The following is a 14,331-nucleotide window of genomic DNA, read 5'->3' on the forward strand; positions in this document are numbered from 1 at the left end:
AAATAAGGAACAAGTGGTTGATGGTAAGGTCTATCCTTTCTGAAATGGTAGTGTTTATGCGTGTATTTATTTTAAGAAAAACAAAATAGAAGGTCTCAAACTTTGTGTTCCTCTTTGTCAAAAATTTTAATAGTGTATTGTGTCTGCTAATCGTTTGTCTTGATTCTTGCACCTTGCTATTTAGTTAGTTAATTAGTTGGTGTTCATCCTGGTGCTAGTGGTTTACGTTGTTATTTGTTCCCGGTCTTGTTTTGTACAATAAACAATTAAAAAAAGAACGTTTGGAACCCGATTTACTCCCTTTCGGTTCAGTGGGCGGGGTGATAGAGTGGTTCTGCGCATGCGCTCTCGGTTCGGTAGGTTGCCCTACCCACTGAGGACTGTCAACGGTCACTGTACATTAGAGTTTTTTTATAACTATATAGATATTGTAGCAGCGTTGAGGATCAATCCACATTTCATCTCAACTGTTCGTGGATAATTTTTATTATTAATGAAAGGACGCAGCTGAGATGCGCGACGCGCTGTTAAAGCCTGTCAGACGCTTCCCGTGGGCGACCAATGTAACCCTGTACGGGTGCCTGTTCGCAGGCGGAGATTTCGTCCACCAACTCTTCTCGCGTAAAGAACAAGTGGACTGGTCTCACACGAGAAACGTCGCCGTAGTTGCGTTCAGTTTTCATGGCAACTTCAATTTCTTTTGGATGCGCTTTCTGGAGCGACGGTTCCCCGGGAATTCGTTGCGAATGGTGCTGCGAAAGCTGCTGCTGGACCAGACGCTCGCCGCGCCGCTCGCCATCAGCGCCTTTTACACAGGTGAGCACAGGTGACTTTCAGACTTGATGGCGCGCGGCAGGTTGACTTCAGATGTGTTGTGATGTCATTGAGCAGGTGTGAGCTTTATGGAGGGCAGAGATGAGATCCTGCAAGACTGGAAGGAGAAATTCCTCAACACGTACAAGGTGAGTCTGAACAGACTATCAACGTCACTTTATCCAGATTCTGAGCAGTTAGTCACTGCAGGTGTCGTTATGGATCTATAGTTTTACTGGAACATGTCAGATTTACAAGGAAGCAGAATAAAGTCACATACTTCATATTTCAGTCTTGTGTTTGTTTCTTTGTGCAGACCGGGCTAACGTACTGGCCGTTTATGCAGGTAAATCCCAGTCACACCACTTTCTCCCTTTTAAAGGTGCAGTAAGCAATTTCTGAGAAACGCTGTTGATATTTGAAGTCACCAAAACAAACACGCCCCTATAGAGTCTGGGAGCGTGACGTCAGCAACGCATTGCATTCTGGGACTTTAGGTTACGGACAGTACAGTAGAGACTGGGAAATAGTGGAGGAAGATGTTAAAATTTATATTATACAGTTAAAAACATATTAGAATGGTGAACGCTGGCTGTGTTATGTACTATCTGCATATACTGACAAGCGTGGAAAACGGATGTGAAATGGAGCGCCATTTTGTCCCATTTTCGGGACATTATAAAAATATTTTTTTGGTGTAGCGACTCCACAATATAATTCATTTCAGATCTGCATTACAGATGGTCATGCTGTTATGTTATCCCTTAATGCTTCAACATGAAGAAATAAGGGCGATATGATGTTCCCTTTCGATACTTCACTCGTACTGCGTATGGGGAAAGGTCTCCCTTTTTCCCCGCTGCTGAAGCCTTTTTCAATAACGCAGTGTAACTGCACCGTCATTGGTTCACTCATAGACAAGTTGTTGAACCAATGACGGCGCGGCATAGCTGCGCGGCCTATGGCGACATAGCGCGCGAATATTCCCGCCGAAATGGGCGGGGTTAAGGGCTATATAAGCAGGCGTTTCGCCATAGGATTTCAGTGTTTTCTCCTTCAGCGACGACCTCATCATCTCCTCGCTGATCTCCGCCTGAAGCCGAGAAGCTCGCCGCCTTCCTGACTGCTCTCGCCGCCGTCTGAAGAGGCTCCCACAGCGGACTCGCCTGGACTCGCCGGACTGAGGACAGCGCCGGCGCCCTCTCCGACTGCAGCGTCAGCGCCGTCGCCGAGTCGCCGCCTCCCGCTTCCCGCTCCCGGCCACTTCCTGTGTGTCCCCTGCCGCCATCCGGCGCGCCGTCTTGAGAGCTTCACCGCGGCTTAACGCCGCTCTAAAAGAGCGTATTTCAGCGGTTTTCACCGCTTCTAGAGCTTCCGCGGCCCTCGCCGCTCTAAAAGAGCCACCCAAGTGCCGTTTTCACGGCAACGGCGTCTTCTCAGATGCCCCGCCACTCGTGTGGCACGTGCAGGGCCCCCCTGCACGACGGTGATGGTCACAGCGAGTGCGTCGCTTGCCTGGGCAAGCCCCATGCAGACGGCGCGCTCGCTGGGGACTCATGCCCGCACTGCGAGTGCATGAGTCTCAGTTCCCTGCGCTCGCGGGTCGCCTTCTTCACAGAGGGTGATCTCGCCGCTCGCGCCCTCCCGTCTCCTTCCTACCGCGAGCCGGCTAGGAAGAGACAGCGGGGCAGAGCGACCCAGCGCCAGGAGATAGGCGAGCTCACGCCGGCCCAGTTCCCGCGTGCCTCGCCCTCTCCCCCGAGGGAACCCTCTCCCGTCCTGTTCTCTCGGCCTGAGCAGCGTCCCTCTGCGGAAGCGAGTGACCTTGTCTCATTCGGTGGAACAGACGACGAGCAAGACGACTCCATGTCTCTTGCGGCTTCCGAAGCAGAAGTGTGGGCTGGCGAATCGGACGATCCCGCCCCCCCGCCTCCCTTGGAGCCCATTGAACATGGCCAGGGCATGGATGCCGAGCTCCTCCGCATCCTATCCAGAGCCGTAGAAGAGCTGGACCTCGACTGGGCCCCACCTGAGGAGCCGTCGCGCAGTCGCCTTGACGAGTGGTTCCTGCCTGGCCGCCGCCAAGCCCCTCGCCAGCGAGCAGCGCCCTTTTTTCCCGAGGTCCACGAGGAGCTGACGAAGTCGTGGCGCGCTCCGTACTCCGCCCGCCTTCATACCACGCACCGCTCCGCCCTCACTGCCGTCGACGGCGCCGAGGAAAAGGGATACGAGCACCTGCCACCCCTTGACGAAGCAGTGGCTGCTCACCTCTGCCCTCCCGCGGCTGTGGGATGGAAAGCTAAGAGGTCACTCCCTTCCAAGCCCTGCCGGACTACTTCCACCTTAGCTGGTCGAGCTTACACTTCGGCAGGACAGGCCGCTTCTGCGCTACACTCCATGGCCATATTCCAAGTCTTCCAGGCCAAACTCCTCCGCTCTCTGGACGAGTCTGGGATTGACGCGCCGGCTTTCAAGGACCTTCGCAGCGCTACTGACCTTGCCCTGCGAGCCACGAAGGCTACGGCTCAGGCCATCGGCCGTTCCATGGCCAGCCTGGTAGTGTTGGAGCGCCACCTGTGGCTTAACTTGACGGAGATCAAGGACAATGACAAGACGGCCTTCTTAGACGCCCCGGTCTCTCCCTCTGGTCTCTTCGGCCCTGCAGTGGATGGCTTCACTGAACGCTTCACAGCGGCACAGAAATCGTCTCAGGCCATGAGACATTTCCTGCCCAAGCGCTCCAGCTCTGCTTCCAGCCGCCCCAGGACTGCGTCGGCTCAGCAGCACAAGCCCGCTCCACCTGCAGCACCGCAGTCAGCGCCACCTAAGGAGCAACGCCAGCGCTCGCGCTCTGCCAAGCGCCATCCCTTCCCGAGACGCCAGGGACCCCGGCCCAAGATTGTGCTGGACCCGGTGCCTCCGAAGTCATCCTGATCTGCCAGGAAGGAAGAGGATGGGGAATCGTCCCGTCACGACTGGACCACCCCAAAAGCTCCCACGAACACTTTCCCCTCCGCCTCGTTTAAATCCGGGCGTGGGAAACATGTTTCAAGTGACAACTGGGCCCACAACTGTTGCGCCCACTCCAAACGCCGTTTTCACGGCGAACAAATTTTTATATCATCTAAAAGAGAGCAAATTTCCTCTTCCGCTACTCTCGGTGTACAACCCCCTCAGCGGCGGTCTGTCACACGATATCATTCAACCCCTTGCCACTCGGGCCGAGGCTTGGCAGGCCATCCCTGATGTGTCAGATTGGGTCATGGGGATCGTAACTCAGGGTTACTCGCTCCAGTTTGCACGCCGGCCCCCTCGCTTCGGCGGGGTGCTTCAAACTTTGGTCAATCCGGACGACGCCCATGTCCTCCGAGCCGAAGTCATGACGTTGCAAAGAAAAGGAGCTGTGGAAATAGTTCCCCCCGCGGAAAGCGAGTCAGGCTTCTACAGCCGCTATTTTCTGGTCCCCAAGAAAGATGGTGGTCTCAGACCCATCCTGGATCTCAGACTTTTGAATCATTCCCTCATGAGACGGAAGTTCAAAATGCTGACACTGAAACAGATCCTCGCGCACATCTGCCCCGAGGACTGGTTCTGCTCGCTGGACCTGAAGGATGCGTATTTTCACATCCAGATAGCCCCTCGTCACAGACGATTCTTGAGATTCACATACGAGGGAGTGACATACCAATATACGGTCCTGCCCTTCGGGCTGTCTCTGGCTCCTCGCACTTTCACCAAGTGCATGGACGCGGCACTTTCCCCTCTCAGACAGGCGGGAATCCGAGTCCTGAATTATCTCGACGACTGGCTCATTCTAGCCCGTTCGCGAGTCGAGCTGGAACACCACAGATCCGTGCTCCTCAGCCATTTACAATGCCTGGGTCTCAGGGTCAACGCAACCAAGAGCTTGCTGTGCCCCACTCAACGAATATCGTTTCTGGGAGCAGTTTTCGACTCAGTCCATATCACGGCAGTAGTCTCGCCAGAGCGCGCTCTGACGATTCAGCAGCTCACAGCCTCAGTCAAGAACAGAGCCTGCCTCCCTCTGAAGTTTTTTCAGAGGCTGCTAGGGCTAATGGCTTCCGCCTCTCCGGTACTACAGCTCGGCCTTCTTCGGATGCGGCCTCTTCAGTACTGGTTGAAGTTCCGGGTTCCTCCCAGCGCTTGGCGGCACGGCCGCCTTCGCCTCAAGGTCAATCAGGCCTGTCTTCTAGCCCTGAAACCTTGGACGAACCCTGTATGGTTCAAGCGCGGAGTGCCCTTACAGGCGGTCTCACGAAGGACGGTGCTAGCAACAGACGCCTCCAACTCGGGTTGGGGCGCTGTGTGCGACGGCAGACCGGCCTTCGGCTCATGGAGCCAAGAGGAAAGCCTTCTGCACATCAACTGTCTAGAGATGCTAGCAGTGATGAAGGCCCTTCAGTTCTTTCAGGCTCATTTGACAGGGCGTCACGTTCTAGTCCAATCGGACAGTATGACAGTGGTGTCATATTTAAACCACCAGGGCGGTCTCTCGTCCAGCCGCTTATGCGCTCTGGCGAAACGTCTACTGGAATGGGCTCTTCCGAGGCTTCAGTCGCTCAGAGCGACTCATGTTCCTGGCAGGAACAATCTGGGTGCAGATATGCTGTCACGGAGCAACGTCCCCTCCGACGAGTGGACGCTCCATCCCCAGGTTGTCCTCAGGATTTGGGAGCTCTTCGGGAAGGCAAAGATAGACCTCTTCGCCTCAGAAGACAACTCTCATTGCCCAACATTTTTCTCGAAGGAGGTCGACGCTCTGGCCCATTCATGGCCCAGCACGCTCCTTTACGCTTTTCCTCCGATCGCCCTGATCCCTCAGGTCATCAGGCGCATCAGAGAAGACCAACACAGAGTCCTTCTAGTGGCCCCGCTCTGGAGGAACCAGATTTGGTCCTCGGAGCTGTTCAAGCTCTCTCTGAGAGCCCCGTGGCCGATCCCCCTGAGACGGGACCTCCTCTCTCAGGCGAACAGGGCAATCTGGCACCCACAGCCGGAGCTCTGGGCTCTGCACCTCTGGTCCCTCGATGGGAGCCTACTAACCTCCCCAGGGACGTCCTAAATACCATTTCTCAGGCTAGAGCGCCGTCCACGAGACGCCTCTACGACCAGAAATGGTCGGTCTTTGCTGACTGGTGTTCGTCACGCAACATAGACCCAATGGAGAGTGACGTATCTTCTATACTGTCTTTCCTCCAAGAACGCTTGGAAATGGGGCGCACCCCTTCCACGCTCAAGGTTTACGTAGCAGCCATTGCAGCGTTCCATGCTCCTATTGCTGGCCAATCAGTGGGACGAAACGGACTTGTCATCCGTTTCCTGAGGGGCGCTAGGCGATTGAATCCCCCTCGCCCCCTCACCGTTCCCTCCTGGGACCTGTCTTTGGTCCTCAGGGCCTTAAAAGGAGCCCCATTTGAACCAATGGGCTCAGTCGACCTCAGGCCATTGACGCTAAAAACCGCCTTGCTGTTAGCACTGGCCTCGGTTAAGCGTGTTGGCGATTTGCAGGCCCTCTCTGTGAGCCCTGCATGCCTCGAATTCGGGCCTGGAGACTCTAAGGTCGTTCTGAAACCCAGGCATGGCTACGTCCCTAAGGTGCTCTCAACGCCGTTTAGAGCTCAGGTCATCTCGCTCTCTGCTCTGCCCCCTTCGACGGAAGAGCAAGGGCTGGAGTTACTCTGCCCTGTCAGGGCATTGAGGACCTACATAGAGCGATCGCAGTCTTTCAGACAGTCAGATCAGCTCTTTGTCTGTTTTGGAGGCCGCACCAAAGGATCTCCGGTCTCAAAACAGCGCATTTCTCGTTGGATAGTGGACGCTATTACGCTGTGCTACTCCTCACTGGGAGCCAAATGCCCCATAGGAGTCAGAGCCCACTCCACTAGAGGGATGGCCTCCTCATGGGCTTGGTCCAACGGAGTTTCCATCCAAGACATCTGTGTGGCGGCCGGCTGGTCTTCGCCGTCCACCTTTGTCAGGTTTTACCATCTCGATGTCCCGACCTTACAGGCTCGAGTCCTTTCAGTGTGATTAGCGGCCTCAGATGAGCTCCGCCTCACGCTATCATGGAAATAAATTTCCTCTAAGTGTAACGCAAGGGTTCGGTAAGGGCTTGCCCTCTCGCTTGTCTCTTGGGCCCCCTCTCAGGTGTCCAAGCTTCAAGCTATATCGTTCCCAGCCGTGGCACGGCGTGGTTGAATTCGTTCCCCATACGCAGTACGAGTGAAGTATCGAAAGGGAACGTACTCAGTTACTAACGTAACCTCGGTTCCCTGAGATACGGAACGAGTACTGTGATACTTGCCGTGCCACGAGGCTGCGGCTCAGGGTCGTCGCTTCAGTCGAATGACACTGAAATCCTATGGCGAAACGCCTGCTTATATAGCCCTTAACCCCGCCCATTTCGGCGGGAATATTCGCGCGCTTTGTCGCCATAGGCCGCGCAGCTATGCCGCGCCGTCATTGGTTCAACAACTTGTCTATGAGTGAACCAATGACGGTGCAGTTACACTGCGTTATTGAAAAAGGCTTCAGCAGCGGGGAAAAAGGGAGACCTTTCCCCATACGCAGTACTCGTTCCGTATCTCAGGGAACCGAGGTTACGTTAGTAACCGAGTACGATATGCTGGCTGAGCTCAATCTATATTGTGTTTATTATTTTATCTGGCAGATATATCGGTGCCACTTAATTATTAAAAACTGCAATAAAGAAATCACTTTGGTCCTGTGTGTGGTCCGATAGAAGGCGTCAGTATGATTTCTATGTGTGTGTATATCGTGTCCTGGCCACACGACTGAGCGATCGAATGAACACAAGAGATTAAAATATTAGTCCATTTATTCTCAGCAAGTACAAGCAGCTCTTTAAAAAATTTTACGTAATTAACGTCGTTTTTTCATCTGGTGAGTTCTATTTATTGTCATTGTACGCTCCTGAGCGTGACCTAAAACATGGCGGCGACTACCCAGAATGCAACGCGCAGTGACGTAGTTTGCCAAGCTCTATACCCAAAAGGACCTATACCTATACCTCCACCCCCAAATTTACAAACACTATTGATAGTTTTCACGTGACGTCACGCCCTGAGGGAAACAAGGCTTTCTTCCATTGCCTGCCAGTCATTTTTACCAGGTAATGTAGTAAGACAGTAATATTAACAGACCAAATTCAATGTACACCTTATTGATTATGCATACTTTGTACAGGCAAACAATTGAACACAGAATATTAATGCAACACGAGGTTTCTCGTTAAGCGTTTTTTCCATCGGAAACCATTATAAAGAAAATGCGTTGCATTCATATTATGGGCTCGTCTGCTCGCCTGTATATAGTATGCATCATCAAAAAGAATTCAACTGAATTTGATCTTTTAATATCAGTGTTTTAGTACATTAAGGCACTTTAAGGGTGGGTTGCACTAAGGATTCTTTTGTCTGGAGTCAGTTCACCCTCCACCTATCCCGCTTGATCAGCCCTTTCATTCTGACGGTCTTTCTGTGTGGTTAATCTGTGTTTAAAATTAAGTGGTGCAACACAACTCGAAACCCATTGTTAAACTTTGCTTAATTTAATCCTTATTGGTACAACCCACCCCTGTGTTTTTCACGTTAGCTTTATTAAAAAAAATCGTCCCGCTGTTTTTATTGATTGAAATCACTGCAGGTGCTCTATATGGATCACAAGTGCCCAAAACTTGCATCTTGTTTACATATTTTTGTTTTTAAGATGGAAAATTGACAGGCTTTTGCTGCAGGTATTTGGCTGTTTTGCCCTCCAGGGCTCCGCGACAGTCACGTGACTGAAAACTATCAATAGGCTTGTTCGGGATGCATCGGTGCTGCACAGACCTATCAGCAACGGCATATTACATCAAAGTACTGTGAGAGTGTTTGAAGACCATACAACTCCTTATGCTTTCCAATCGCTCTTGCAGTACTTTAATGTCATATGCCGATCGGTCTGCGCAGCGTCGATGCATCTCGAACAAGCCTTATGCAAGACAGTAGTCCCCCAGATCCACTTTCAACATCTTTTCTCAGAATTCACTTACTGCACCTTTAAGGGAATAAAGAAAAATAAATAATTCTAATTGTAGTTGTGAAGTATTTAAGCTATTTGCAAATAATACTTTATTTTAAAATATGCACACATTCACTCAATTAGTTATCATAATATTTAGATATATTATTCAACACAATTAGTATGTCTAATATGTCGAAAACAGAATTACTTAAATCATGTAAATAATGGCATTCGCTCTCATCTTCTGTGAACAGTAAGCACTGCCTTCTTTGATTTGATTGGCCATTTCAATCATTTTGACATTGATGAGCGCTGTTAGACCGCTGATGCAGAGCAGCCTGAAAATTTAACTTTTAAAACTTTTTGTCATCCTAACAACTTTTGCCTCTTAAAGGGTTAGTTCACCCAAAAATGAAAATTATGTCATTAATGACACACCCTCATGTCGTTCCAAACCCGTTAAGACCTCTGTTCATCTTCGGTCACTCCATTGAAAGTGTATGTACGGTAGACTGTCCATGTCCAGAAAGGTAATAAAAACATCATCAAAGTAGTCCATGTGACGTCAATGGGTTAGTTAGAAGTTTTTGAAGCATCGAAAATACATTTTGGTCCAAAAATAACAAAAACTATGACTTTATTCAGCATTGTATTCTCTTCCGGGTCTGATTCACGACTCCGCAGTGACGCTGCTGACGTGTTATCCGGTGCGCCCGAGCTTTGTTTACAGTCTGAGGGAGACGTACGCTGTATTTAAGCTATTCTACATTGTTTGTATTTTGGTATTGCTATATTTTTTAAAATGGTGCGTAAGTGTGCATATCGCAGATGTCCTAATCGCCAAAAACAACAACGTAAAAGTGCATTACCAACGGCGACAGATGAAAGGATTCAATGGAATCAATTCAATGGAAAGGATTCTGGAAGAGAAGACAATGCTGAATAAAGTCATAGTTTTTGTTATTTTTGGACCAAAATGTATTTTCGATGCTTCAAAAAATTCTAACTAACCCACTGATGTCACATGGACTACTTTGATGATGTTTTTATTACCTTTCTGGACATGGACAGTCTACCGTACATACACTTTCAATGGAGGGACAGAAAGCTCTCGGACTAAATCTAAAATATCTTAAACTGTGTTCCGAAGATGAACAAAGTTCTTACGAGTTTGGAACGACATGAGGGTGAGTCATTAATTTTTGGGTGAACTAACCCTTTAATGGTGGTTACGGCCCTGCTTATACATTCACCCTTAGGGGAAAATAAGGTACAAATAGTGTAAGGGAACTGCCCCGGTAACAGCTTTTGTACCTTTTTCTCTGAGAGTAGGGACAGTTTGTGTGTGTTCTTCTCACATGTCAGTGCTCTTCATGGCTCATAGTTCCTGAATTTCATCCTGGTTCCGCCACTGATCCGCACTGCGTTCACCGGCTGCTGTGGATTCATCTGGGCTACGTTCCTCTGCTTTTCCCACCAGAGCGGAGATGGAACCATGACGGCAGCTCTGGACTGGATTCGTGGCGTAGAGCGCAAACCAGAGCAACGGAAGAAGAAGAGGGTTGAATGAAGCTCAGCGAGGAAAGGGTTTTGCGATGTTCCTACAGTTCATATTTGTGTTCTATTCATTCATTCTGTTTCTGCAGTGTTAGAAGCAGAAACACTGTCACATTTGGAAAATCAATGGAGATTATTTGTGACCAGTCCAAACTTGCTGCAGATTCACTTTTCCTCTTTTTTTGAGGTTGCCTTTTTAAGTTAAAACAGTTATATTTTATTATTCCTATTATTTTGGTTTTGTTTGTCTCCATTTTTGATTCTGTCGTTCACACACTGTTCCTGGAACATTTAGTTATTTTACTAATATTTATTTGTATTTGTGTTTGACTGGGGTTTAATTAGTATTTTGCACATTTTTCTTTGTGGAAATTAATTTCAGGATTAATTTAAGGCCTGCTGGACCCGGTTGCATTAAAGGTTACTATAAATGAATGCTCATTGAGATTTTTCCTATAACTACTTCCTATATAAGTCTTTTGCTTTCATCCATTTTAATGCACTTTTTTGTTTTGCACACCAATTGTCAGTCTATGGCAAGTTTAGTGGAATGAAATGATTAAACTATATTTAACAGGTTTTACATATTGTTGTATGCGATGGTGCTTGTTTAGCAAACTGTAAATATTTTGAACACCATAATCTGTTTTTTATTCAAATAAATAATTCATATATGGTGAATATAAATTATTAACTATTCTATATGTAATGTAATTTCTATGTTAACAGATGTGTTCTGAATTAACAGACATTTTATATAATAAATAATTTGTATACTGTTCAACACTGTGTGTTGGTGTTTGAGTATAACTTTACACTAAGGTGATATATATTAACATTAGTTAAATATTAATAAACAGCACTAATTAGCTTTTTTATATTTTAACTTAGATTGCAAAGAATTATTCCTACTGTAATGTTCATGATTGATACTCACAGCATTAATGAATGCTATAGAAATGTGGTGTTAACTAGTTTTGCTAGATTGTCAAATAAATGTATTCTGTAGTGCTGAAATTGACTCATTTTCCCAACTTTGTGACAAAGAAAACATCCATAAACTTTCTCAGCTTGTGAAAGAGCCGTTCACGTTCAAAGCAAATGGATGCTACACAACGAAACCACAGCTAATAAAAATAAGTTTTAAGAACGGTTTGCTGAGATGAAAACGTTATTTCTGCATGTTCTCTGGACGTTCAAATAATTCAGTTTTTAAAACTTTTTTTTTCTTAGTTATGCAAACGTTAAGGGAATATTCCATTTTAGATATCATTCTTCAAACATTATGGGAATGTTACTTTTTAATGTTCTCTGAACGTTCTGAAACGAGTAGTAACATTTAAAAAAAAATGTTAGACGAACGTCTATCTAAAACATTTCTGAAAAAAAAAAAAACGATGTAGGCTATAAATAACGTTTTTGTGCTAGATAACTTTGAACAAACGAACGTTCTATTATAGTTACTGGAAGAACGTTTGTTCAACCTTGCCAGAAAGTTCTTAGAACATTCCATGTTAGCTGGAACGGAACAGAACGTGGGGCCGAAACGAGTTTTAAATGTAGAACTTCTTTTAAGCACATGTTGACAAAAAGAACAGTGCGGGCCGAGGAAAAAAAGCTGTCTTAACACTCTTACTATAGGCTATTTTGTGTGTTTACTTAAATAATGCCATTGGTATCTATGTTAATGCAGAGAACAGTCCACTTTTTCGTGTCAGGCTGTCATCCCTTGTGCGCATGCGCTCTGCATCCCTCATCACGGTGACGTCACGGAGCTTCATTCTGTCAAGATGTTGTTCGGTTCCGCGGATGAGCGCAGATCAGCGTGATTGCAGCGACGACAGAGCGACAAAATAAAATAAATCTAAGATCTGTGACATCAGCATTTATTATGGAATTAAAGAAAGCCATTTCTGAGAGCGACGGGATGATGAAAACATACGGCGCGATGCACGAGACAAACCGGAGTAGAGACAAAGGTGATAGTCACTTCAGATTTCCATGTTATTATTATCAGATATCATATTAGTCTTATTATCGGATATGGTTTCGCTGTCATTACCAGACGTGACAGTGTTATTGTCCATGTGATAGTGTTCATTATTTATTAGATAGAAATGTGATTTCAATATTATTATCAGACGTGCAATAGTGTTTCAGATATTATTTCAGTCAGACATGATATTTGTGTTATTGTCAGTGCGATATTAGGTTTATTATTAGATATGATTGCAGTGTTGTTAACAGATATTGGTGATATTACTGCTGATGTTATCAGTTATGATTTTAGTGTCATTCATTTGTAACAAATCAGAAAAAAAAATCAGTTTTCAACAACACTGATGACCTCGTGTTTTTAAGGGTCACCAGTTTGTTTGTTTATATTTAACCCTTTAATTTCATAGTCTGTCATAATTATGACAGTTAAGTAAAACTAATATATATATATATATAAACATTAACAAAATAAAATATTAAAAACTTTAACTTATTTCAGCTGGTTGCCAAAGCAACATTTCTCATTTTAATTTAGTTTAACTTGTAATATAGTCTAAAAAACTAAAACTGAAATGAAAATGAATAAAAATTGTAGACAATAACATTTCTCAATAATATTAAAATATTACAAATGTTGTGTTTAATAACATCTTGTGGTGGAAATTAATGGAGTTCTAAATGTAAGATTTAATTTAATAATATTTCTGTTCTTTTATTACTCATTTTAGTAATTATTATTAAGCTAAGTCAACCTCAAGCTGTCTGTCAATGAGCCAAATCGGTTTACCTTCATTACACCTGAGAATTATATGAGCAGGTGATAAGAAATTCACCAAAAAATGACAACTTTGGGGCACTATTCATGTTGAACACTACCTACAAAACTGTAAGATTAGAGTAAACACTGAATAGTTGTGATACATGACAAATAAGCCTGTCCATCACAAAAATTCAGCTGCTAAAATTTACCATTTCTGTGGTAACGCAATTTCAAAACAGTTTTTCCAAGTGTTTAAGCTTTCGAATGACTTGAGCAGAACTGACTTACATTCAATAAAAATCAACAAAACACCAGCTGATTCAAAAACAGTGAAAGCAAGAAAGATAAGTGATGATAGTGAAGAGAAAAGATTTGCAATATAATTGATATTTTGTATCTAATGCTGTGACATTAAATGCCCCTATTATGCTATTTTTAAAGGTTCCTAATTTTGTTTTGGAGTCTCCTACAACAGGTTTACATGCATCCAAGATTAAAAAAAACACTTTAATTTTCTTATAATATCCATTGCAGCATCAGCTCTTTTCTCAAAGTGTCTGAAACTGTTCGATCAAGAATTCAGCCTCTCTAAACCCCTCTGTTCGGAGAGCTGCTCTCTGATTAGTCAGATGGCCCATTCTGTTGTGATTGGTTGGAAACCAAATGCTCATTAGCATACCTGAATTTCAGCTCTTTCTCAATCCTCAGCACTTGATACACTGTGATATGAAAAGTAATGATGGCGTCGGTTTTACCGTATCAATCTCATCAAAGTGGATTTGCTTTGGCAGCAGAAAACAGCATCTTCTCGACATGATCAACACAAACCAAACTCTTCCAGTCTCAGCCTCTACTACAGTGTTTGAGGGCGGGGCAAAGTAGACGTTGTTCGTCGGCAGCAAATGAAGACCAAATTCTGGCATTATGCAAATATTGTTACATTGTTACGTAGGAATGTATGTTATAGGCACATTTGGTAGTTTAGAATCAGTTGAGGTAATCTGTGTCTACAATAATTTTGAGTATTCTGAACTTATTGGGTTTTACAGTGTACTTTAAGGCATTTTTAAGTTGTTTTTTGGGGGCTACTGTTTCAACAGCACTACAGCAGTGATATATGGCACAGATTTTTCAATGCAATGGTCCTGAGAAAGCTT

At 45.8% G+C, this 14,331-nt stretch overlaps 3 protein-coding genes across 4 annotated transcripts in view; 2 read left to right on the forward strand and 1 right to left on the reverse strand.

Annotated features, from left to right (window-relative positions):
- LOC137010654 (methyl-CpG-binding domain protein 5-like) overlaps positions 1-10,330 on the reverse strand; it is a 35,391-nt gene extending 25,061 nt beyond the window's left edge. Inside the window, exon 1 of the mRNA XM_067372831.1 lies at positions 10,218-10,330. The gene's annotated coding sequence lies outside the window, so the exon portion shown is untranslated. The remainder of the gene's footprint in view (positions 1-10,217) is intronic.
- On the forward strand, positions 408-11,013 carry LOC137010655 (mpv17-like protein). Of its 2 annotated transcripts, XM_067372836.1 has the most exons (4): positions 408-816; positions 892-962; positions 1,130-1,159; positions 10,244-11,013. In XM_067372836.1, exons 1-4 carry the CDS (start codon positions 513-515, stop codon positions 10,427-10,429), a joined length of 591 nt encoding a protein of 196 aa, XP_067228937.1. In that variant the 5' UTR covers positions 408-512; the 3' UTR covers positions 10,430-11,013. The 2 variants fall into 2 exon arrangements, with proteins under 2 accessions (XP_067228937.1, XP_067228938.1); XM_067372837.1 differs by lacking the exon at positions 1,130-1,159.
- Positions 11,014-12,307: 1,294 nt separating this feature from the next.
- bmerb1 (bMERB domain containing 1) overlaps positions 12,308-14,331 on the forward strand; it is a 9,349-nt gene continuing 7,325 nt past the window's right edge. The window contains exon 1 of the mRNA XM_067372838.1: positions 12,308-12,401. Within this exon, the coding sequence (XP_067228939.1) occupies positions 12,308-12,401 (94 nt within the window). The remainder of the gene's footprint in view (positions 12,402-14,331) is intronic.

The sequence above is a fragment of the Chanodichthys erythropterus genome, chromosome 21 (assembly GCF_024489055.1).
Source record: "Chanodichthys erythropterus isolate Z2021 chromosome 21, ASM2448905v1, whole genome shotgun sequence".
NCBI lineage: Eukaryota > Metazoa > Chordata > Actinopteri > Cypriniformes > Xenocyprididae > Chanodichthys > Chanodichthys erythropterus.

Coding starts and splice junctions, on each gene's coding strand:
- LOC137010655 (XM_067372836.1), top strand. CDS start 513: ATGCGCGACGCGCTGTTAAAGCCTGTCAGACGCTTCCCGTGGGCGACC. Junction 963..1,129: donor AATTCCTCAACACGTACAAG/GTGAGTCTGAAC, acceptor TTCTTTGTGCAG/ACCGGGCTAACGTACTGGCC. Junction 1,160..10,243: donor CGTACTGGCCGTTTATGCAG/GTAAATCCCAGT, acceptor CATGGCTCATAG/TTCCTGAATTTCATCCTGGT.